At 34.1% G+C, this 27,104-nt stretch overlaps 3 protein-coding genes across 3 annotated transcripts in view; all 3 read left to right on the top strand.

Moving 5' to 3' along the window:
* LOC109190628 overlaps positions 1-4,386 on the top strand; it is a 38,290-nt gene extending 33,904 nt beyond the window's left edge. Inside the window, exons 5-6 of the mRNA XM_019341163.1 lie at positions 3,748-3,819; positions 3,987-4,386. Of these exons, the coding sequence (XP_019196708.1) occupies positions 3,748-3,819; positions 3,987-4,002 (88 nt within the window). The 3' untranslated portion in view covers positions 4,003-4,386. The remainder of the gene's footprint in view (positions 1-3,747; positions 3,820-3,986) is intronic.
* Positions 4,387-4,578: 192 nt separating this feature from the next.
* Positions 4,579-4,947, top strand: LOC109190620. Its single transcript, XM_019341151.1, has one exon. It carries the CDS (start codon positions 4,579-4,581, stop codon positions 4,945-4,947), a length of 369 nt encoding a protein of 122 aa, XP_019196696.1.
* Positions 4,948-7,938: 2,991 nt separating this feature from the next.
* LOC109190613 (protein FAR1-RELATED SEQUENCE 5-like) lies at positions 7,939-9,219 on the top strand. The gene has a single exon (XM_019341140.1). The coding sequence runs from the start codon at positions 7,939-7,941 to the stop codon at positions 9,217-9,219; it is 1,281 nt and encodes a 426-aa protein (XP_019196685.1).
* The last annotated feature ends 17,885 nt before the right edge of the window (positions 9,220-27,104 follow it).

The raw sequence follows: 27,104 nt of genomic DNA, 5'->3' as shown, positions 1-27,104 counted from the left end.
TTTGAGAACTCTGTTGAAATTCTTTGTTAGGAGAGCAATTGATTGTTCCATGGTTTCAGTATCAATTTCTGGACTTCCTTTCTGCTTTGATTGGAACGCAATTCCTTTGTCATTATCTTTCCCTTTTTGCAGTATCTCAAGCTCATATGTTTGAAGATTTCCCATTAGATCACTCAGTTTGTAGGTGTTTAGATCTTTATGTTCTTGAATAGCGGTGACTTTCATTTGGAATCTTCCGGGTAGTGAGCGTAGTACCTTTTTGACGATCCTATGTTTCGGGTATAGGTTCGCCTAAGTTGAATGCATCTCCGGATATACTTAAAACTCTGGCACTGAATTGGGTGATGCTTTCTTCCTCTTCCATTTTCAGGTTTTCAAATTCAGTTTGTATCATCTGAAGCTTAGATTGTCTTACAGTTGTGTTTCCCTCATGATGATCGCACAATATACTCCACGCAATTTTGGCTATGCGAGTAGAGGCAATCAGTTTGAAGGTATCTTCGCTCACAGCTCCATAGATTGCATTCATTGCCTTCGAGTTGAAGTTATATTCTGTTTTTTCTTCTTCACTCCAGTCAATTTTAGGTTTTATGTTTCCTTTATCATCAACGGGAGTTTTCCATTCGTTTTCTATAGCATTCCAGACACCTTCTCCTTGTGCCAAGATGTATATTTGCATTCTGGCTTTCCAGTAGGAAAAATTCGTGCCAATGAGGGCAGGTGGCCTAGTGTTTGACAGTCCTTCTCTGGGAAACTCCATTAGGATCCTGCTAATAACTTAAGCAGTTTGGCTCTGATACCAATTTAAATATATATTAGCGCAGCTGATATGATGATTAAGGGAATATCTTTATTATTATAACTGATTTATTATCTTTACTATTAGAATTGATTTATTTCCTTTAGAGATAGCAAATAATTAGGGTAAGGATCTTTAGTGATTCTCCTTTCCTTTTTATGTTTTTGCTAGTCTTCCTTTCCTTTTTATGTTTTACTAGTCTTTGTAACCCTCTTATATAAAGGGGATTTTCATTCTAATAAAAGGACAAGCAAGAAAGAAGTTAAGTTAAAATCAAGAGGTGGGAAAACTCTCAAAACGTTCCTATTATCTTTGTTCCTTATATTTATCTCTCAACATAGACAACCCCAATAACCCTACTCGCCCTTTGACGCGTGCTTTCACCCGAAAACATAACATTTTGGTTCCGTTGCCGGGCGTCAATATGGGCGATATCAAGAAACTCCAGGACGAGGTCCGAGCTATCCAGGCATCCATCGAAAAACTGGAACACCTTCCTGCAGCTGTGGACTCTCTAACCGAAACAGTAACCAATCTCTCCCAGATGGTGCACTCTTTCTTCACATCGCAGGCCACCACTTCCACAACTGTGGCAGCCTCTCATGGCAACCAAGCCACTCCGGAGACTGCACTGCCGCAGCCAGCTGCTCCCATTCCGGCTACACGATTCACCAGATTGGAGTTCCCCACTTTTGATGGCAAAGGGGACCCTCTTGTTTGGCTCCATCGCTGTGAGTTGTTCTTTGATAAATCACCGCATTCTGATCATGAGAAGGTTACCACAGCAGCGTATTATCTGTTCGATAGCGCCCAACTGTGGTACAAACGTCGCATGCAGGATGGTCAACAATTTTCTTGGAATCAATTCAAAGGTGCATGCACCCTCCGTTTTGGACCACCCCGGAGCATCAACCCGTTAGGTGAACTGGCAAACCTCAAACAACATGGTCGGGATTTAGACGAATTCATAGATGATTTCCAGACCCTCCTCGCTAGAGCTGACAACGTCCTTTATTCTCAACAAGTCAATCTGTTCACAGCCGGCCTTGATGAGGTTCTACGTATAGATGTTGAAAGGATGCGGCCAGTTTCTCTTGATGAGGCCATTAACATAGCACGAGATTATGCTCGTAAAGGCCTCCTGCTTCACAATGCACCTCCCCGACAAACTTTCCCATCCCAAACACCCCCTAGTTGCGCCATAACAGTGCACCAACAGCCACAATCACGCCCTCAGTTCCATAAACTCTCCCCGACAGAAATGATAGAGCGCCAAAAGCGTGGCCTCTGCTATAATTGTGATGAACCATGGGTAAAGGGCCATCGTTGCAAACAACAACTATACATGCTTGGCTTTAATGGCGAAGGGGACGATGAGCCAATTGACGCAACGACCCCAGACTAATCAATTCCCACTTTTCTAGATTTCAAGCTTGAGGACAAGCTTGATGTCCAAGAGGGGAGTAATGATATGATGATTAAGGGAATATCTTTATTATTATAACTGATTTATTATCTTTACTATTAGAATTGATTTATTTCCTTTAGAGATAGCAAATAATTAGGGTAAGGATCTTTAGTGATTCTCCTTTCCTTTTTATGTTTTTGCTAGTCTTCCTTTCCTTTTTATGTTTTACTAGTCTTTGTAACCCTCTTATATAAAGGGGATTTTCATTCTAATAAAAGGACAAGCAAGAAAGAAGTTAAGTTAAAATCAAGAGGTGGGAAAACTCTCAAAACGTTCCTATTATCTTTGTTCCTTATATTTATCTCTCAACATAGACAACCCCAATAACCCTACTCGCCCTTTGACGCGTGCTTTCACCCGAAAACATAACAGCAGCACACAATGATGTTGAAACTGACGTTGTAACACAAACGATCTGTAACGCAGTTCGGGCAAACAACCCTAATCTGCGAGGCACTTCTCAATTTGAGAACTTGCCTAAATCCACTAAAAGCTCAATATTTAAAGTACACTGTTTGGAACCTGAGATTACACAATAGAATGATCTTTCCTACCAAACTATTGAAACCTAAACACATGTACTACTTTCTAGGGAAATTTAGTATCCTATTCTCAAAGACTCTCGTACCTCACCAGATTAATGTTGAATGCTTGAGTTTTACAAGAAAGGACAACCCCTATTTATAGTAGCTATTCCTAACAGATTCGTGAATAATAAAGCTATTCCTAATCAGACTAGAACTAAACACTTCAATAACAATTCCCTTTAGAACTAGTACTCTTCAATAACTACTCCTCTTAGGCTTGGTATTCCTTTATAGATCTGGTATTCCTTTTGCACATAACTTTGACAAAACACTTTGAGTCAACAGATAATTTGTTAATCTTTAGGGTTTTTGGTAACCCATATAACTGACCGAAACCAATTGTCGGTTTTTCAAAAAGTAGGCATGGCAACATAGTTCAAAAAGTAGGGATTTTAATTCAAAACATACAATAAAAGGACAGCTTTTTGTTAATAATGAATTTTGTAATCAGAAGGATTTAGTAAAAAATAAATAGATAACTAAATCCATTACTTGCAAAGTAGTGAGGTATTGTAAATTTGTAATAATCTCAGTGCAATCCAAACAAGTGCTTCATTTAAGGGGAATATTTCTGTCCAATCTCACATTAAAAGGTTGAATACTTAAGATACAGATAAAAGATTGGTAAATAGCAGTAGTACTGGTAACTGTGATTCAGATTTTAGGATCAAAGAGGAAGAGGGTGGTCTTTATCTATGCCTTTGTTGTTGTTATGACTAGTCACATACTAAAAGTGTTTGGACTTGATGTGTTTATATTACAGTTATATGACTGCATTTTGGTATTGCCACTTTATTAGTGAAAATTTATTACTTTTTGGCACGAGATTTCCTCTGTTAACAAGCTTAAGTAATAATCTGTAAAATATTAGCTAAAACCTTTCTCCAGTGTAGGAAAAAATGGATAATGGTTCATTTCACCCTCTTGAGAGATATGATAGGCTTATTATTCAACAATTATAGTAGGTAAGTAAATAAGGCTGTGTATAACTACTGAGGTGAGCTGAATTTTGAGCCAGTGAACAATCTGATGCAATATGTTGACTGAAATGTATTCCCTTTATATTTGTTTTTAGTTTTTGAGTACAACTTATTGTCTATGTTAATTAACAGAATGTGGTACACTGGTACAGGGTTAGCATTTGCTGAAAAAGTCGACCCTGCAGATGACAAAAACCCAGAAAATCAAGGTTGTCTGTCAATCATCATCCGTGTTCTATGGAGAAACATTATAAAATTGCTCCAACCTGCAAGTGGATAATGAATTAATAAATAATAATGATGAAAACCGTGTCTCAATCACCTTGTACACAATGCCAAATCCCCCCTCCTCAATCTTGCAGTATGATCTGAACCCTTGAGTCGCAGATCTCAGCTCCTCGTATGAAAATATCCGAAACTCTCCCCGTTTCCTTCTCCTGTTTCGTACCCAGACATTAAAACCTCATTTGCTTCAAAAACCAGACAGAAATTAACAAAAGGGAGTTCTAATTTGAAGTGTGTGTTTACCATGTCGGCTTTCTCTCTCCTCTGACCTTTCTGATGCAGAGCCGAAACACTTCAAAACTGGGCAAGAAAACTTCATATTTCTGTGATGTTAGTTTTAATCTTCAATCTTCTTAGCTTATTTCTTGGCGCCAATTTGGTGTACTGGATATAGGGTGTGAAAGGTGAGAAAGATGTTTAACAGAAACAAAGAAAGGTGCGATTGGTGCTTGCAGCGCCATGGAAGCCGAGTGTTGGGGAATCTATACTGGAATGGAAAAAGCATGGGAGATGGGATTCCGGAAGTTGGTCATTGAGTCAGATTGTGCGAAGGCAACTTCCATCCTCAACAACTGCAACGATTATGGAGGCCCTGCTTCTAACCTCATTGAGAAATGCAGAGAGGCAAAGAGAAGACACTGGGAGGTTGCATTCATTTATGCACCACGTGAGAAGAACAAGGTGGCCGACATTCTGGCTAAGAAAGCTCATGAGCATAATGAAGCCTTCCGTTGGTTTGAGCACCCCCCTGGAACAGCTCTTGAAGCCTTAAGAGAAGATGAACTTGGTCTCTTGGGCGGCACAAATATTGTGAGGATTAGTTATTAATCCTGGTTTTACTCCTCCCTCTTTTATAAAAAAAGGTGAGAAAGATGTTTAACAGAAACAAAGAAAGAGAAGTCGTATATATATATAGAGAGAGAGAGATGAGGGAGAGAACAAATTAAATGAGCAATGTTCTTTGAAATTCATGTTTCAGTGGAGGCGGCATTGACTCTTTATGCTTCAGTATGTTGATAAAGTAGTTTATGAACTGATACTAAATTGTAATAGAGTCAGTAGCATTCAAACAGTAATAATTCTTTAATTTCAAACAGTAATTACTAACACAATAATTTTCAGTTTTTCATGCAATTTAATTTTTTTTTAAAAAAATTATTTTAATTTGTTTGTTTCCCTAAATTTGGAGAAAAATAAAATTTAATGTAATTCAAAGTTGACTTTTAAGACGAAGACCCGGCTTAGGTAGATTCCTGGAATCAATAGTCATCAATTCATTATTCATCATCGTGTGTTGTCCCTTTTTTGGCTAATGGCTAAACAATAATTATTATATTTTTATTTTTATTTTTTATTTTTTGCTAAAAAAGGGTGAATGAGTTAGTGAAATATATGATTCTTGTATTAAAATGTTACTAGTATTTTACCCGTGCGATACACTGTATAAAAAATTTAAGTATAATATTATGGTCTCATATCAATCGTTATTTTGATTATAAAAAGTTAATCAGTAACATAAAAAAAATCAAAATTATAAATTATTAAAAATTTCTTTACAAATTATTAAAAAATTAATTAAAATTATAAAATTTTTCTTTAGAAAAGATATATATATATATATATATATATATATATATATATATATATATATATATATATATATATATATATATATATATATATATATATATATATATATATATATATATATATATATATATATATATATATATATATATAGAATAATGCTCAAATGTGGCAGTGTAGTTAGGTGTGGCAGTGTGGTTATATTTGAACCGTTGGATCAAGGCAATCTAACGGCAGAGGCGTATTTTCAAAAATAAGGAAGAGTTGTTCGCGTTTTGGTAAGTGGGGGTAGTTATGTAATTTCATTTACATGGTTACGGGAATGTATATAAGGTAATTTCTATTCTATTCTGTTCTATATATGTAAACTCAGAGAGAATCGGCAACTTGGTGAAGAGAAGATCAAGATAGCGATCACATCGCAATTTCGGGAAGTTCAAGATCGCGATCGGTTCGCAAATCGGAGAAGGTCGCCGGAGATCAGTTGGTAGGGCAATCTGAGTATACCGGGCAGTTTGTGCGATGGAGAATGGTATGTATTGATGTATTGACGTTTGTAGTTTTATTTTGATCATAATAATATCCGTTTGTTATGTCATGGATGTGTTATATCGGTTTTATATGGATTGATATTGTTCTTGGGGGTGAGATAAGTCGATGTTGCTGTACGACGTTGTGCGTTAATGCGTGAATACAGTGCGAAATTTGAATCATCGTGGTGCATATTAATGTAGTATAGCGTTTTTTTATCTGGTTTGATATTTTTCTGGTGGTGAGATAAGTCACTGTTGTTGTTACGATGTTGTGTGTTATTGTGTTAATATAGTGTGAAAGTTGCATGATTGTGGTGCATATTAAGTAGTATAGTATTTTATGTGTTTTGTAGTTACCAAATGTCATGCATTGGTTATTTTAGTGTGTTATTATATATACATGGTGTGCAGCTATTATTATGGACCCGGTGGGCTTCGTTTGTGATAAAGATACGTCAATTGATGCCGGTGTAGAAGGCAGTGGTGGTGTATGCAATACAGAGCATTCCACTGATGGTGGTCATATTGATGGTTGCGTAGAAGGAAGTGGGAGTCAGTGTGATGAAGGGAATTCAACTGATGTTGCTGTAGAGACTAGTGGTCAGGGTGCCAGTGAACACTGTTTGACTGATGTTGAGGCGGAAGACAATGCATGTGTTTTGGAAACGTCTCCTGGGTTGACTAAGTATTGGCGTCCAGTTTGCACTGATAGTTTGAAGCCTATGGTGGGGCAAACGTTTGATTCATTGGATTGTGCTATTGTTTTTTATAAACAGTATGCTGGGTATGTTGGTTTTGATTGTAGAAAGGGTACAATTCGGAGGAGGAGGGATGGTGTTGTTGTGGAGAGACAGGTATTTTGTAGCCGAGAGGGGTTTAAACAGAGTATTTATAGTACTCAATCTACGTGTGTTGGTGATGGTAAGCCTATTGTTGTGAAGAGACGGAGGGTGACAAATAGGGTTGGCTGCAAGACTAGAGTGGTGTTTAAGCGTAAGTTTAATGGACTGTTTGTTGTGCATTTTTTGGAGGAACGACACACTCATGTGATGTGTTCAATTATTGCTAAGCAGTTTTTAAAGGTGAATCGTAGTCTTGATACTGGCCATCAAATGTTCATTGCAAGTTGTGTTCGGGCAAATATTGGGTATGTTCGATCGTATAAGCTGTTTAAGGAGATTGTTGGTGAGTATTCCAATGTTGGGGCTACTGGGGTGGATTTTAAGAATTTCAAGCGTGATTTGATGGCATACATATTGAATGGTGATGCTCAACTATTCATAGATACGCTTTTTAAAAGGCGTGAATTGTGTGAGGCTTTCGAGTTTGAATATGACGTTGATGATGTTGATCAGCTTACAAGGGTTTTTTGGGCAGATGCAGTATCAAGGAAGAACTTTGCATTGTTTGGTGATGTTGTTTTATTCGATGCTACATACCGATCTAACAGGTTAGTAATTTATAGTTATTGTGTATTATGTATAATATATTGGTGCATATTTTGATTTCAAATAGTGTGTTTTGTTATATTTAGTATATTCAGTAGTTATTGGGTTGTGCATTATGTAGGTATAATTTGGTGTTTGTCCCATTTACTGGAATTGATAACCATAAGAGATCCATCACATTTGGTGCTGGTTTACTTACGAGGGAAGACGTAGACTCATATGTTTGGCTTTTGGAGAGATTTAAGAAAACCATGCGTCATGAACCTATTTGTGTCGTTACTGACCAAGATCCAGCTATCAAGATTGCAGTTGCTCGTGTGTTTGGTACATCAAAACATAGATTCTGCATGTGGCATATAATGTGCAAGGTTGGCGAGAAGGTTGGACCGGTTTTAGCTAAGGACGAGGTGTTTAGGAGGAAGTTGAATGGCATTGTTTGGAACAAATCTATAGATTCCAAAACTTTTGAGGATTTATGGAGTCGTATTATAGAGGAATATGGTTTGGGTGATAATGGTTGGTTTCGTTACTTGTTTGAGTCTCGTACATTTTGGGCATCTCCATACTTTCATGATGAGTTTATGTCGGGATTTGTTAGGACAACATCTCGATCAGAGTCTCAAAATAGTTTTTTTGGCAGTTTCTCCAATGGTCATTCCAGTTTGGTTGAGTTTTTGGTGCATTTTGATAGTGCTATTAGTGCACAACGACATGCCCAAGCAAAATTGACTGCTGACTCTGAATCATGCTTTCCTGTTTTGAAGACTCCATTGGCGCTGGAGAAACATGCAATGGATGTCTATACCATTTCTGTATTTTATGATGTGCAAGTAGAGATTTGTGAAGGTTGTTTTTCTTGTCGAGTGGTGTCTTTGTGTGAGTGCGAGGGTAAGGTGTGCTATGGGATAAAAGATGGTGACAAGAAGGCATGGTCTGTGGAGTTTTTGTTGGCTGACTGTAGTGCTATATGTTCATGCAAGATGTTTGAGCGGATGGGGTTGGTGTGTAGGCATATTTTTTTTGTGTTTAAAGATCATGGACTTGAGAGAATTCCTTCTATGTATTTGGTGTCTCGGTGGACAAAAGGTGCTAGTTTGAAGCCAATATTTGATATTGATGATACGGTTGTTGACCAATCGGCTAAAGTGGACAATGTTAGGGTGCTTACTAATCTAATGTGGTCTGAAATTTATGCTTGCGTGGGATTGGCTGATGGTAATGTAGAACGGTTGGAAAAACTAAGACGTGTTATTTGTGAGCAAAGGGAGTTCTTTATCAAAGATGGGTGTGAGGATAACAATGGGGTAGCTGGTAGCAGCAAAGAAAGTGTGATTAAATCATTTTGTGGTGATGTGTCTCAGGGGTCAACAGTGGAGGTGCGTGATCCAATTAAAGCTAAGAACAAGGGCGGCGGGAAGCAGATGAAGAGTGCAAGGGAGAAAGCTGTGAATAAGTGCGTAAAGCAATCAAGGAAATGTCATACTTGTGATGAATATGGCCATAATAGTAGGACGTGCCCATTAAATGGCTAGAGTTTTGTGTTGTTTTCTTAGTTGGTTTGTATTGTGGAATTTGATGTTTTTACAGTTGTGTAGACATTTTATAACACAAAGAATTCGGATTTTGTAGACATTGTGGAATTGTGCGTTTTACAATACATAACGGTCCGTTTTGACACACAATTTGGTGTATTTTATAGTGTATTCTGAATTACATGTGTGATTGTGGTGTGTTTTATATGTGTGATTGGTGTATTTAAAGGTATGCAGATGATTCATAACACAGAATCAGATTTTTTGGAGTGTGGTTGGTATTGTGCATTTTATAATAGACAGTGGTGCGTTTTCAGTCATATAGTGGTGCATATTTATATATATTCAACCATGTATTATGGTTTTGAATGTAGTGTATATTACAGTCAGAATAGTGTATACTGAATCATGTAAATTGATTATAATAAATATCAATGGTGTGTGTTTACTTGTGTGGTTGGTGTATTTTACAGGTATGCAGACGTTTTATAACACAGAAATATTTGTGCATGTTAGAATATATCATGGTGCGTTTTACTATAGCATATGGTGCATTGTTATAGCGCAAAAAGAGCACATGTAGTTGTCAGATTAGATGTCTGGCATCACAAAAATTAACTGCTGGTCATCAAAAACCACAAAAAAACATGTCAAGTCAGAGATATTCACAGTGTCTTTCTTCCACATTAATGTCATGCTCAAAGCCGGAACTCTGCTGCCTGCTGAATGTTTCTATGTTTGTGTTCATTTAAGTCTGACATGATTAGGGCAGCCATGTATCGAACTCGTAGCTTGTTCAACTGGTCCTTGTTGTCCTTCTGAAGTCCACACTGCCACTGATCATATGTCTGCCCTCGGAAAGTCTCTAAATGTCGCATGAGAAAGATCCCACAATCTACCTTGTTGTGTGCATCTCTCCAAGGCATTTTCATTATCTTAGATTTCACCTTGTTCACTTTCTCAGCCTTGTATGAGGATTTCAGGTCAGACAAGAACCTTGACAAGAATTTTTGCTGCATCAAGTAATACAATCTGAGCATTTTTTGTTGTAGTTGTGCAGTAATTATATGTAATCAGACAGGGTTTAGTGCGTTACCATATTTGCAAGCACAGTCCCATACTTGTTTTCTTTCTTCACAGTGACAGAAGAGTTGTCAATAATGTCAAATCTTTCCATTAGTGGGCAAATGGAAAGCAGGTAGTAGTGGTTGCATGATACAATTGGAAACAAAAACTGTTATAGAAAAAAGATATGTTTTTTACGGGGATTAGTACGAATCTTGGTAATGCACCACAAATAGATAAACAGTAGGATGCATCAAATGTATATTAACATCTTACGTATAGAATGCTGTTCCACCTAACGTCGCCAGCGATGAGTTTGTCTTCAAGGTACTTTGATTTGAATCTTGCAAATCTAACGTCCTCATCTCCCTGTGGGTCCACAACGGTGTACAACTGCAAATTGTAAGGGTATTTTTGTTAGAACTGTAAGCTGGTTAAAGTTGAAGCTAGGTTTATATGTTCAACTCACTGTTGTCCATAACGAAGCAATGAACTTCGTACATCCTCTTTCTGACTCACGGATGTTGATTATGGCTGCCCAAGCATCAATTATAGAGACTGGGATCTGTGAATCTGGCCTCATTGACAGCATATCTTTCCAATGGATTACCCTTCCTTCATACTTGAACAGTTCTTGGGTCCTATTGAAAACAAAAGAAATATGTTAGGTATAAAACACAATCAGTCACTAATCATTTAGTATAAACACACCAATAGTTAACATAATATACACTAATATCACATAGAATAGCACATCAATGTGCATAGGATATTTATACACCAACATCATTATATAATGCACCAAATATTTATAAACAGCACACTATTGTTTCTAGAATGTGTTGTGCTTACAGATTTGGATTAGGACTTTCCAACACCCACTGCCTGATAGCTTCCTCTGTTGCAGATAATGGTGTGTCAATGTCAAGAACGTATGTGATCGGTCTTCGTGCAATTGGGCTGTGCACTCTAGCTGGGCCTTTTCCCTTGTCTGCTGGTTGGGGTGGGGGGGGTGGACTCGATGCAGGGGCTGGCTGCCCTTGGCATTCTGGTGTGACCTGTAATATTTAAAGGTGAGAGCATCAGGTTTTATAGTGTGTTAATGTTGGATTTATTATAGTTTATTACCTCAGTATTAGTGTCAGCTGCGTGAGTCTCATGCAAGGCCTGTTTATGGTGGTCAGAGAGGGGTTCTTGTTGAGCTGTCTCAGGGCATTCTTGGTGTCTGTTTGCTGCTTGATCATCATCCACACCCAATTGAACTTCAGCAGGCTCATCAGCTTCGTTAACATCCTGGTAGTCACGTGCAATTTCACTCACATCTGCCCAGCTTTTGTTTGGTTCATCCTGTGACAATCCCAAGCTGAAAGAGGGTATATCATTTAAGAAGTTCCTTTTGTTCACCGCACGTACAATCTCATCAACTGCTTTCAGAAACTCAGGGTCACTCCAGTAGGCGTCTTCGCTTTGGGTAAATGTCATTTGTCCATCTTCCTGTGCTTTGAATCCTAGCATTTGTCTAGCAAACTCAAAAACTTGCTTGAATGTATGATGTTCCAAAACAGCAGCAGGTGCATTTTCAATCAGTCTGGATATTCTCAGCAAACTTGTTGCAATTGTCCTTGTGTTGCTAGTAATCTCATCAACAAACTCCTGCATATACACATCAAGGATATAATAAAACACACCAATGTATATCAAAATATGCACTAAATACTATTAAGAAGCACACCATTATAGTACATTATCTTATTCACACAAACTGATTAAGGTACCGCATTGTAAGATGCACAACAGTCAATAGGTTTAAAAACAGTAAAAGAGATATAAGGGAGTACACCATGAATGTGACTCAAGTGGTCTGTTTTACCTGTAACGCAGTGGGAAGTGGTGCATTACTTTCAATAGCCAGTGGTTGGGGTCGAACATCAGATTGTATCAATGGGGGGGGGGGGGGGGGGGGGGGGGGGGACTTCCTTCTTTGAACGGTGTGCTGTCCAATGGCAAGGCATCTTCAAGACGGCCATATCCAAAGCCACCAGATTTTATCTCTGCTTGTTCTCGTTGACGGAGCAGCTTAAATGTCCAGCTCTTCATGGCAGGGAAGCTTCTTGGGACTGTCCTCCGGTAGAGCACCACACGGTCAACATAGAATATCTGCATTTTGCATTTTAGAGTATTAATTGATCGGTGGGTAATAAATTAGATGCATCTTGCTGGTAGTATATTTACCATCAGGAAAATAATTGGTCCTCCGTATCTCCCATCAACACTGTCCAGCCATGACTGCTTGCTGGTGATGAGCGAATTGATGAGCATTCTACACCAATTTAGATTCTTGATGTTGTCAACATTTTGGAAGTTATCAATGTAGCTTTGGTTGACATAACCATTGACTTGGGGCTCAACCAATACACTCATTACAAGCAGTGCAAACTGCCTTTTGAACCAAGGATCAGGAGCATTTAGTCTCAACATATGCTCAGACATAATATGGGGGGTGATGTGGCCGTTAGTCTTTCCAAACATTGCTCTCCAGCCAGCCAATAGTGTAGACACTTCCTTGGATGCCCTTTTAACAATTTCAATGCCTCCCATCGGCAGCCCCATTGTGGCAGCAACATCATGTTCTGTGATGGGTAGTCGTTCACCAGTTGGCAGGTTTAACGTGTTGCTCCTAGCGTCATAGTTTTGAACAAGCCAGAGCCCCAACTTCCTTGGGACATTGGTAATATTCAGGTCAAGAAGTCTCCCTAGTCCAATATCTTCTACACTTCTGCGTTGGGGATCAGTTAGGTCTGCAATTGGGTTCATTAATTGGGTGGGAAGGGGTCGTATCTTCAGGCCGGCTTCTTTGTCTTCAACATCCAGTACATCTTCCTCATCATTTGAGCTGGACTCATCTTGATTTTGTTGCTCGGAATCTTCATTTTGCAGCTCAACCTCGATTCTATCAATGAAGTCAAGGGCTTGTTGCCTCCTTATTTGTTTTGCTGCCGGGGGATCTTCTAGTTCTAATGTTTTCCTCTTGGTGTCTGCATGATATAAGCTCAATGTTGAAAAATACACCAATATCAAACTAAAACACACAACAATGTTTTTCACTCTATTCAAGTGATGCAGTCCAGAATACACTATTACTTATTGAAATATACACTACAATCAACAACACAAACACAAGAAATAATACACCAATATAAAACTAAAACACACAACAACGTTTTTTATTATATTCAAGTGATGTAGTCCAGAATACACTATTACTTAGTGAAATATACACTATTACTTAGTGAAATATACACCAATATCAAAATAAAACACACAACAATTTTAGTTACCATACTCAACTTAGGTAGGTCAGAATACACCAGTAGGTATTGAAATGTACACTACAGTCAACACACAAGCACAATCAAAAAATACACCAATATCAAAGAAAAACACACAACAATGTTGGTTACAATACTCAACTGAGGTATGTCAGAATACACCAGTAGGTATTGAAATGTACACTACAGTCAACACACAAGCACAACGAAAAAATACACCAATATCAAAGAAAAACACACAACAATGTTGGTTACAATACTCAACTGAGGTATGTCAGAATACACCAGTAGGTATTGAAATGTACACTACAGTCAACACACAAGCACAATGAAAAAATACACCATTACACCAGTATTTATTGAAATATATTACACGATGCCATTGACAATGCACAGAACAAAAACGATATGGACGAGTGGAAGCATGTAGGGCACTGAAAATACTCTAATTACCTATTTAGTATACACCGATCATCAATTAAAACACACAAAAAGGTCTATTTCGAGTATATATTACAGAATGCAGTGAGTTCATACCCATGCGCGCCGGTTCCTTGCCCTTTTTCACCATTATTCGCCGTCTTTCGTGGAGTAAGGAGAGTACGTCGTCGCCGAGAGAGTGAGAGAAGTGGAGCGGTTCTCTTGTGCTTTGGGATTATGAATCGATATGACTTGTAGAAGGAAGCTTCACACAGTGTTTGAATAGAATGAAATGACAGATCTACCCCTCTCTGCTACGCTATAGATAAATAGGCGCGCCATAAAATTATAATCTTGTCCGTTGGATTGAAATGATCAGACGGCTCTTATTTGACCACACTGCCACACCTAATGTATATGCCATATGTGATCACTCCTCTATATATATATATATATATATATATATATATATATATATATATATATATAACTATCCATGATTAAATACTAATTTCTTTAAAAAATCCAGCATGCCTCACAATTTGTAAATTATTATAAATATAAAACTAAAAAATTAGATGGAAAAATAATTACATAAATTATATCTTATATAAATATAAAATTTAAAAGAAAAACAAAAAGAATAATTACATGTGTAAATTTATGTAGTTAAACCCAGCTAATTTAGGCAAATTATTGTGTGGACCATGAATACCAACTACATTTTTAATATATTAAAAGTACATTATTTTTGTACTAAAGGTACATTCTTTTTGTACTGAAAGTATATTATATAAAATAATGTACCCTTAGTATATTAAAAATGTACTTTCAAAAAATGTACATTACGTACATAAATAATGTACCCTTAGTATATTAAGAATATATTTTTTATTTATGGTCCATACAATTATGTGGACCATGCAATAATAATTGGCTAATTTATCAAACGCAAATTATGCTGTGGAAACGTTTTCATCATGCGCATGGTGAACACAGGGGTAGATCTATAATTTCTATGCTGTAGATTCATAATTTTTTTTTATTTTTCATTTGTTGTTAACGACGTTTCTCTCTTCGCAATCGCATTATTTCGTCTTCGGAGTACAGAAATTATGAATCTACAGTATAGAAATTATGAATCTAGAAATTATGAATCTACAATATAAATGTTATAAATCTAAAGTTTAGAAATTATGAATCTATCTCGTGTTCACCATGCGCATTATGAACACAGTTCCACAGCATAAATATTGTTTATCAAATATAACCAGTCTTTATACCCTACACCACGGCGCACATAGCACTGTGCGCCGCGCGCCTCCCAAAACGACGTCGTTTTGGGAGGTGCGGTAGGAAGTTCCTGGGATTATGTGTATTTGTTCACACAGTTATGTGTATTTGTTCATACAGTTATGTGTATTGGTTCATACAGTTATGTACATTTTTTATACAATTATGTACATTCTTTTTATACAATTATGTACATCCGAATCAAAAAATTTGTGTGTATTATGTTAAAAGTTTATGTTTATTATGTATTATGTTAGATTATGTGTATTATCTTTTAAAAAGAGTATGTATATTTTGTTATATAATTATGTACATTCATGTATACAATTATGTGTATTCTAGTATAACATTATGTACATTCTTGAATAGCGGATTTTTTTTAAAGAAAAAACTACTGCCATTCACTGGGGCGGGAAATTTCGGAAAAAAAAAAATTAAAATGACCTCGTTTTGCATCTGGGCGCATAGTGCAACACGCGCCGTAGTGTAGGATATAAATTACCTGCAATAACAATCAACTTAATTATTCGGCCCATTTATTTAACCTTTAAAATCAAAGTCCTTCTTCATATGGCCAAAACTCGGCTCAAAACTTTAAAAAAAAAAAAAAAAAACAACAAAAAACAAAAAACAAAAAACAAAAAAACAAAATCCAACCCAACCCAAATAACTAACCCTAACCCAAATAACTTTTGTGTCTTGTGTTATGGAATTGTGTATATTAAGAGTATGAATTGTGTACTTGAAATAGATTAGTAGATGTGTAGATACATAGAAAATGAGAAAATTAAACTGCAAAATCCGTTTAAATATGAAGATGAAAACGATGTCGTTTCAATTAAAGGGCCACATAAAGGGAGATCATGGAAGAAGAGTTGTGGATGCCCTTAGGGTTCAATCCAATATGACAAATAAAAAGACAATGGAATCGAAGGCGGCGGTAAGTATGTTACCGGAAATATAATAAAAGAATAACGAATTGTATTGCTTCAGTATTTCAGTACAGAATATTCAGCGTGTCCTCTCCTAAGGTAGGAGAGCTCTACTTATACTGAGTCCCTAACGGTAACATCATAATGAGGAGCTGAGGAGCATTCATTTCTCTTTCTTCAATGCGCGCAGTAAATGACCTGCAATAATGTTTCCACCCGTTGGAATTCTGTCCGTTGGAGTATTTTACCGTTGTTCTCTCTGTTGCACTCGGGTTAGGTATTTGTTGGTGGTTCGGGTCGAGTGCTTGACCCATTACTCAGTCCATTCCTATATAATGCTTCTAAATTTCTAGCAACTATACACTTGTGGAAGAACAAACATCTTTTCTTTTTGTTTTCTTCAATTTATGGTTTCCACTAGACGATGGGGAGCTTAGCAAGTGATATATGTTTATATACGAAGTCGTCACCGCCCAATTCATTCCATCTCCTACAGCTTAATCTGGCATTGAGGAGATCATCCCATGAATGAGCAGAGACCCTTGCAAGAATCTCGACGACCAATTCTTGAGAAAGAGAATGAATAGAAGACGGAATAACATTATTAGTTGTTTTGGCTGCGTCGGTTCTCCTCATCTTCCTTCTGCGGCGTCCTCCTTGGGAATAGGATTAGGAAATAAATAGGAATGGAAATCATTAGCTCAGAATTTGAATACATTAGGGCTGGGAACTTCAAATAAATTAAAGAAGCTGAATACATGCACCGCGTGCCATGACCTAACAGCAACAAACAATTAATTTGGAAGCATTATATTGTTTCCTAAACGAAATTAGAAATCCAGCTCAGCTTCCTTAATTTGTTTCCTATTCCTACTGTTTCCTAATCCTATTCCCAGGGAGGACGCCGTAGAAGGAAGAGGAGGAGAACTGCCGCCGCCAAAACAACTAATAATATTGTTCCGTCTTCTATTCATTCGCTTCCTCAAGAATTGGTCGTCGAGATTCTTGCAAGGGTTTCTGCGCATTCATGGGATGATCTCCTCAATGCCAGATTAAGCTGTAGGAGATGGAATGAATTGGGCGGTGACGACTTCGTGTATAAACATATCTCACTTGCTAAGCTCCCCATCGTCCAGTGGAAATCCGGAATTGAAGAAAACAAAAGGAAAAGATGTTTGTTCTTCCACAAGTGTATAGTTGCTGGAAATTTAGAAGCATTATATAGGAAGAGACTGAGTAATGGGTCAAGCACCCGATTCGAACCACCAACAAATATCTGACCCGGGTGCAACAGAGAGAACAACGGTAAAAGACTCCAACAGACAGAATTCCAACGGGTGGAAGCATTACTACAGGTCATTTACTACGCGCACTGAAGAAAGAGAAATGAATGCTCAGCTCCTCATTATGCCTCATTATGATGTTACCGTTAGGGACTCAGTATAAGTATGGCTCTCCTAGCTTAGCAGAGGACACGCTGAATATTCTGTACTGAAATACTGAAGCAATACAATTCGTTATTCTATTATATTTTCGGTAACATACTTACCGTCAAAAGGATATGCCAAAAAGCTAGGAGACATACCAGAATCAAAGCCAACAGATCAATATGGTTTGGTAGAGCTTATTGCTTATTTTAATTTACAAATAAGGTTGTGTTTGGAAACCTGAAAAATGACTTCTGGCAAATGTTTTCTGAAAAATGAGTCATTTTCTAAAAAAAAAAAAAACATTTTCAAAATGTGTGATGGGAACATAGGACCTGGAGGTCCATTTTATTAGAAAAGTCTTGGTCCAACCGTCCAAGCGGGGGTGTCCATCTTTATGGTAAAGTGTCGGCCTAATAAGAATAATGGAAATCTATTGGGCTAAGAAAATAAGAAAGCTTGGAGCAAAATATTATAAGAAGTGTTATAAAGGGGTATCAAACCCACAACCTCCCATTTATAACAACACAAGTTTCAAACAACCAAGCTATTCAAGATCTATTGTATTAAAGTATAGGAAGCTCTACTTATGCATGGGAGTGCGTTGGAAGCAAAGTGTAGGGTGCCTGATGTCGTCCATTTGTCAACCATCCGTGAGCTCTTCAACAATATAAATAGGTATCATTCCCTCCCTTAGCTCACTACCAAATCCTTTTTGGTTCATTGGTTTAAATCATCTCTCTCTTATTGACACGCCAAGGTTCAATTCCTAATAGTAACATTATTGTTTCTATTTCATTATTAGAGTTATAACTTGTATTATTTATTATTCGGAAACACGTATTATTTATTATTCAGCAACCACTTTGGGCCCTATTTTATTATTAGGGCTAGCACCCCGGGTAACAAAGCTACTATTTTCCTACAGTGGAAAATAAGCAGAATTGTATAATTAAATATTTTATTTATAGCGGCTTATTTCTAATGAAATTCCCACTTTATTTTCAAAAAAAAAATATTTGATTTATTTTATTTATAATATAACAATATTTATAATAATAATAATAATAATAATAATAATAATAATAATAATAATACAATTTTAAATATAATACTACAATATTAAAAAATCAAGCAATATTAAAAAACAAAACAAAACAAAATGAAAACTTCATTGATTTTCGGTGGAAACCAGAATAGATCTCTGGTTTTTGGCATGAAAACTAGAACAAATCTTTGGTTTCTGCACGGAAACCATGTGGATTGTTTTCAGCGGTTAGAAATTTGGCATTATGGTTTCCATCTCGTTTTCAGCGGACCAGAGTGCCAAAAGTTCATGCTGAATATGAAGAAGGTTGTGCTGAAGAAGAAGACTGAGCTACTGAAGGTCGCACAATGTACTCAGAAAATGGCTTCTCCCAAAAAAAAAAAAAAGGGGGGGGGGGGGGGGGGGGGGGGGGGGGGGGTTGTTTCCCAAAAGAAATAGGCTCATTTTCCTTTGACCAAGACTTATTTTCCGTTGACTCCAAGTTTTCCTTTGCTTACCAAATACAGGAAATCTGGAAAATGATTTTCGGAAATCATTTTTCGAATTTTCAAACACATCCTAAGTTCTAAACTTTTATTTTTTTTTTTATTATTATTTTTTTTTTGTAAGAGATATATAGAGTTTCAAAATAAGCTAATAGTTATTAACTTTTAAGCATTTAAATTAACTTTTAAGATATATATATGCCAAACATAGCTAGGACTGCTAATTGATTATTTGTTTATTATTATTATTATTATTTTTTTATTTTTTTTTATTTTGTTTGTGATGAGATAAATTTATTGTCATTATCTGAAAATTTAAATTGGGTAAATTATATTATTATTGTATAATAGCTCGCAAACTATATAAGAGCTCCATCCGTTTCGTAACTCCTTTGGGGGGCTACTAATCAAATTTGTTTGAAAATGATATTAAAAAAAAAAAAAAAAAGTGATTAGTAATATTGATTGGTTGTCGGCAATACAAATAAGCAATTGTGTGGATCCCATAAGTGGTAGGAAACAATATCTTTTATTAGAAACTAAGCGTGTAACAAACTTTTTGTCTATGTAAGTGCATACGTGCATACAGCTATACACAACCTTAAGAAGGTTGTGATATATTTATACTAATTCAAATCACACACTGCAAGAAATTGTATACTTAGTAATAACAAAATTAAAACTGTCACTAGAACCTTCAGTTTTGGTCACCAAAAGTAGTCATCTTTCGTTACTATTGTACTATCAATAACTTTTAAAAAATTGTTACAATTATTCAATCATTTTTAAGACAATATTCTTTTTTCGAATGAAGGGGGAGACCCCAACTAACTATCTCTAATGACTACATGAGCCAAATTGACACTCATGAAGTCATTGTTCAGAGCTCAAGAACATCATTCTTCGGTTGAGGCAGAAATAACACACTTCAATATATTATGTATACTTCAATGATTTCCTTGCCAACATATATATCAGCAACTCTATTTTGTTCTCTATAAATATGAGCGACCTAGACTTATCACTGCATGCATCTACATCTAACGCTTGCACTTGCTAACCACATTCGCCGTTATGCCAGTGGGAGAGCTGAGCATGGGAGATGGGACCTCGCCAAAATTAGTAATTTTTTCCTTTAATTGAATAGAATGATTATTTTTTACTTCATTTTTCATTCTTTTGAATAGAATGAGTATTTTCCACTTCATTTTTCATTGATACACAAACACTACAAAATGACTTTAAAAATTCTTTATTTTATTTTATTTTATTTTGAATTTCTAAGCGGATCATAGTTTTTAATTTGAAATGTTGAAGCAATTCTATATATAAAAACTTTTAATATGATGTATAGAAGACCAAGACTATGTGATTTAATGGTACTCGAGTTGGACTTTCATTTGGAAGATTGTGAGTTCGAGCCTTAGTGGAGGCGGTATTGGTTCATTGACTTTTCTCTGCCTTTTGCAGCAGGCAATATTATTATATTACTAGTTTTTTACGCGCATTGCGTTAAATAAGTACTTTAATGTATATCAAGGCAAGATTATATTGAAATTGTTCATGCATAGATAATTGAATGTTAAATTTGCGTATTTAAATAGGCAATTCTAGGTTTACAAATGCAAGATAATATAGTCAAGATTGATTATAATTGTCAATAAAATAACTGTATAGGTATGGTGAAACCAAATACGGGACATAAGGGAGAGAAAATAAAAATTAGGGCATAAAATATAAAAGAGTTAATACCCATTTTGGTCCCTTGACTATTAGGTAATGTGCAATTTAGTCTCATACTATTAAAAGTACCCAATTTAGTCCTCTAACTTGTAAATCATACCCAATTTGGTCCTCTGTTACAATTGTCATCCATCCACCGGTATAGAGACGGTCAAAAACGTCGTTTTATCTAATAGTCGAGGGACCAAAATAGGTATAAACTATTTTTATCTAATAGTCGAGGGACCAAAATAGGTATTAACTATTATTATCTAATAGTCGAGGGACCAAAATGGGTATTATTATTATTATTATTATTATTATTATTATTATTATTATTATTATTATTATTATTATTTATTGATAGTGGGACAATGTCTCCGCTTGCCACCATATTACTTTTTATTATTTTAAAAACTAAAATGTACCACAAAAAATCATGCGCGGTCTTTCCTACATTTTTTTTCTCTCCTGGACCTACAAAAAATTACTATCTCTCAGGAGTTCAAAATGCACACTCTCTCTCTCTCCTTCTTCTCTATTCTCCAACCCATATTGGACCCCACAAAAAAATCATAAATGGGATTGCTCTTAGTTTAGTTTTGTATATCAAGACTACGGGTGTGCAATCGGTTAACCGAACCGTTTTAACTGAAGTTTTTAAAACATTAACCGTTAATCGAATCGAACTTTGTATTACCGAATTAACCGAACTGAAGTTTTTTTGGTTAATCGATCGGTTAAATCGTAAAAATAATACACATAATAATAAATCTAATTAACATAATACATCTTAATTATAATATAGCCATATGGTTTGGTGAGTAATTATTGTAACAATAATTGCTCATCAAACCATATGGTTATATTATAGTTAAGATTTATTTATTTATTTATTACATGGTGTATAAAAATTCAAATTAACCTTAATTCATTTTCATCTCTCTTGCCTCATTCAATCCATCCAAAAACTCACAAATAACTTCAATTGAGATTATTCTAATAAGGTCAATCTTAAAAATTTAGTACATAGTATTTAATATTACACATTTTTAAGAACTTAGTAAACTACAATAGTAATTGAATTACAATTTTCAGTCACCACGGATAAAAATTTTTAGACCTTTGAGATTTCTAGAGTTTAAGATTTGTAGTAAACACCCTCCTTAAATATCAATTCTTATTTTAATTGTAAATATATTTATGTTCATAATTTTATCATAGCAATTCACACATAATTATTAAATAATAAATTTTTATATATGAATAAACCTCATATAGGGCATATTTTTATAACATGTTTCTCGTGCATCGCACAGGACAAATACTAGTATAATAATAAATCCATAAGGAATATACAAAAACAATACCATAACAACATTACAAATTTATAGGGATTTTTACATATTAGATTATTTATTTATTTATTTATTTATATATTTAAAATTTGGGAGTTAATCGACAATTTCAAACAGAATTAACCGTTAACCAAATCAAATCATCAAAAGATATTGTTATGTTCCAAAAGGACTAAAGAGTGGTCAAGTGAGTGAAGCATTATTTGAAGATCATTATAGAGTTTGATTTTTGTCAGCACTCTCTCGAGTTTCGGGCACATATAAAATAATGATTGCGAAATTTTCTCTTCACCAAATAAATAAATAAAGAGAAGACATCTTGATAGTGGATTCATCGAGATCAGCCTAAAGAATGTTTTGTGAAAATCATTTTCCAAGAACAAAGACCACATTAAACAAATTAAAAATGGGAGAAATCTTAGAATACATCATATGATGTCGTAATGGATATGTCAACTCTGGGAAGCAAATAACAATTATAAGGTTAGATTCAAGAGGATAATAATTAGTATACTCTAATCATATATGTTTATTTAAGTAAAAGAAAATAAATTGAGATTTCATTAGTTTTTTTTAGTCAATTAACTCACACCACATTTAAGGACAAACAGACTGACTATAGTAGTTTACATTTTATTTTTTAAAATAATACTATTGGAAGTAATATGGTGGTGGGTGACGTTGTCCCAGTAGTAGTAGTAGTAGTGGTGGTGGTGGTGGTGGTGTGGTGGTCGTGGTGGTAGTGGTGGTAGTGGTGGTGGTAGTAGTGGTGGTATGGTGGTAGTAGTAGTAGTAGTGGTAGTGGTAGTGGTAATGGTGGTGGTAGTGGTAGTGGTAGTAGTGGTGGTATGGTGGTGGTGGTGGTGGTCGTGGTAGTGGTAGTGGTAGTGGTAGTGGTAGTAGTAGTAGTAGTAGTAGTAGTAGTGGTGGTATGGTGGTAGTAGTGGTGGTGGTAGTGGTGGTGGTAGTGGTAGTGGTAGTGGTAGTGGTGGTAGTCCTTCGACTATTAGATAATAATAGTTAATACCCATTTTGGTCACTCAACTATTAGATAAAAGGACATTTTTGTCTATCTCTATAACGGTGGATGGATGTAAATTGTAACGGAGGACCAAATTGGGTATGACTTTACAAGTTAGAGGACTAAATTGGGTACTTTTAATATTATGGGACTAAATTGCGCATTACCGAATAGTCGAGTGACATAAATGGGTATTAACTCAAATATTAAATATATACTAATATTGAAGAGCTAACTTGCTGATTGCCAAACAAGGACATTGCGCGATAGTTTCCCACTTCCATTTGTTGTGTGATTTGAATACTCTTTTTGTCAATAAATCCCCCAAGTAGTTAATATGATTGGTTTAATTATATTTTTATTTTATTTTTTTAAAACAATTATTATTATTATTATTATTATTATTATTATTATTATTATTATTATTATTATTATTATTATTATTATTATTATTATTATTATTATTATTATTATTATTATTATTATTATTATTATTATTATTATTATTATTATTATTATTATTATTATTATTATTATTATTATTATTATTATTATTATTATTATTATTATTATTATTATTATTATTATTATTATTATTATTATATTATTATTATTATTATTATTATTATTATTATTATTATTATTATTATTATTATTATTATTATTATTATTATTAGGGCTAGGCACTTCGGTCTTCGGTTTGGTTTTTTTGGGTTTCGGTTTCGGTTTCGGTTTTCGATTTTAGAAAAGTTGAACCATTCGGTTTAATATTATAGTTCGGTTCGGCTTCGGTTCGGTTTCAATCGGTTTGGTTTCGATTCGGATTTAATTCGGTTCGGTTTAAAACTTTACGAGAATTACAATCATCAAATTTCAACATTTCATAATTTTCCATACTACCAAACAATACCTATTTACATAATCCACATCTAAAATATAAACGTTATATAACAAAATAATAATTCAAAGTTTAAACATACTACTAAATAGTAAATACTAACATCACATACTAATAGCAATCTAATTACCAAAACATCACATACTTAGAAATTAGAATCCAAAGTTCAAAGTTCAAACATTACAAACATGAATCACGTAGTTCAAACTTCAAATCCAATGTTTAAAGAGTACAAATATGAAACATCAAATAAAAATATTCAGTTGGAATATTTTTATTGATAAGATGAATAATCATCTATCTGTATAGTTGATATTAAATGAACAAGTGTCAATTACTATATAGTTAATTGAATAATCATCTATCTGTATAATAATAATAATAATAATAATAATAATAATTATTATTATTATTATTATTATTATTATTATTAATTTATTATTATTATTATTATTATTATTATTATTATTATTATTATTATTATTTATTAAAAAATTATATAACATTCGGTTCGGTTCAATTTTTGCCAAACCGTTCGGTTTCGGTTCGGTTCGGTACTAAACCATTCGGGTTACAAAATCCCGAACCATTCGATTTTCTATTACTAGTTTGATTTGGTTCAGATCGGTTCGGTTCGGTTTGGTTCAGTTCGGTTCGGATAAACCGAACCGAAATGCCCACCCCTAATAATAATAATAATAATAATAATAATAATAATAATTATTATTATTATTATTATTATTATTATTATTATTATTATTATTATTATTATTATTATTATTATTATTATGTATACACTTAGGTCATTTTACATGTTAATCTAAACAGTTAATTTTTTCAAATATTTTTTTACCAACCATTGATATAATTCGCTGGTCAAATTCACTAATATAATCCGCTAACTGCTGCTTGTCAAACAAGGACATTGCGCGATAATTCTCACTTCAATTTGTTGTGTGATTTGAATACTCTCTTTGTCAACAAATCCCTCAAGTAGTTAATATGATTGACTTTATTAATTATATATTTTTTTAATTTTTTCATGGTATTAATAAAATACTTGGTAAATAAATATATAACATTATTTTGTATTATAACTTTGATATTTAATTAAAAAATAGTGCACAAAAGATAATAGACAATGAGTGAATATAATCTATTGATGAATTTGAATGTAAAGAATTTTTACATTAGAGAAATATAAAGACAATATAATTAATAAAATTATTTCTCTCCCAACAAAAAAAAAATTAAAAATTATTTCTTTTAATTAATTATGGGAAAAGGGTCAAATAGACCCTCGAACTTTAGCTTAAAAGTCAATTAGGCCCCTAAACTTTTTAAAGGTGCAATTACACCCATCAACAATTCATTTAGGTGCAATGAAGCCCAAAAACAAGTTAATGACCTGCTATCACAGGTCATTAGGGTTCATGCCACTTTTCGACGAATTTTCCAGCAAAAAAAAAAGTGACCAGCAACTGACCTAGATTTGTCGAAAATTTCGCCGGTCACTTTTTTATTAGAAATTTCGTCGGTCACTTTTTTTTTTTGCCAGAAAATTCGCCGGAAGGTGGCCTGAACCCTAATGACCTGTGATAGCAGGTCATTAATTTGTTTTTGGGCTTCATTGCACTTAAATGAATTGTTGAGGGGTGTAATTGCACCTTTAAAAAGTTTAGGGGCCTAATTGACTTTTAAGCTAAAGTTCGAAGGCCTATTTGACCCTTTTCCCTTAATTTATTGATAATGAATAATTTTTTTTTAATAAAGGCATTGTAGGAACAATGTTGCGAATATAATAAATTGATGAATTTGAATATAAAAAATTTTTATATTGGAGAAAAATAAATACAATATAACTAATGAAATTATTTCTCTTATTTAATTTATTGATAATGAATAATTTTTTTTTTTTGAATAAAGACACTTTAGGGACAATGTAGCGAACAACCATAAGAGATTATAGGCCTAACTCTCTTAGGCTCTTATTAGTATATATATATATATATATATATATATATATATATATATATATATATATATATATATATATATATATATATATATATATATAGTAGAAATAATAATTTAGTAGCTACAATAAAAAATAATACATATGCATTTCTTTAATTTAGAATTATGTGTCTACAATGTCTTTATTCAAAAAAAAAAATTATTCATTATCAATAAATTAAATAAGAGAAATAATTTCATTAGTTATATTGTCTTTATTTTTCTCCAATATAAAAATTCTTTACATTCAAATTCATCAATTGATTATATTCGCTACATTGTCCCTAAAATGTCTTTATTAAAAAAAAATTATTCATTATCAATAAATTAATTAAGAGAAATAATTTTATTAGTTATATTGTCTTTATATTTTTTCAATGTAAAAAAACTTTACATTCAAATTCATCAATAGATTATATTCACTACATTGTCTATTATCTTTTTTTGTGCATTATTTTTTAATTAAATATCAAAGTTATAATACAAAATAATGCTATATATTTATTTACCAATTATTTTATTAATACCATGAAAAAACTTAGAATTACCTATTTAAATACGCAAATTCAACATTCAATTATCTATGCATAAACAATTCCAATATAATCTTGCCATAATATACTTTAAAGTACTTATTTAAAATATATATATATATATATATATATATATATATATATATATATATTAGGCATTATCCCAATCGCGCAATGCGCGTAAAAAAAAACTAGTCTACTATACTAATAAGAGCCCAAGAGAGTTAGGTCTATAATGGGTAGAAAAAATGGCGGTCAAATTTTTTAATCAAATGAATGGCTCAGATTGATCAGATTTTAATTTTTCCTTAAGATTTCTTAATTTATCCTTAATGAAT

Source organism: Ipomoea nil, unplaced genomic scaffold (genome assembly GCF_001879475.1).
Source record: "Ipomoea nil cultivar Tokyo-kokei standard unplaced genomic scaffold, Asagao_1.1 scaffold0202, whole genome shotgun sequence".
In the NCBI taxonomy this organism is placed as follows: domain Eukaryota; kingdom Viridiplantae; phylum Streptophyta; class Magnoliopsida; order Solanales; family Convolvulaceae; genus Ipomoea; species Ipomoea nil.
The sequence above is the reverse complement of the archived record's forward strand: the minus strand, read 5'-3'. Positions and strand labels throughout refer to the sequence as shown.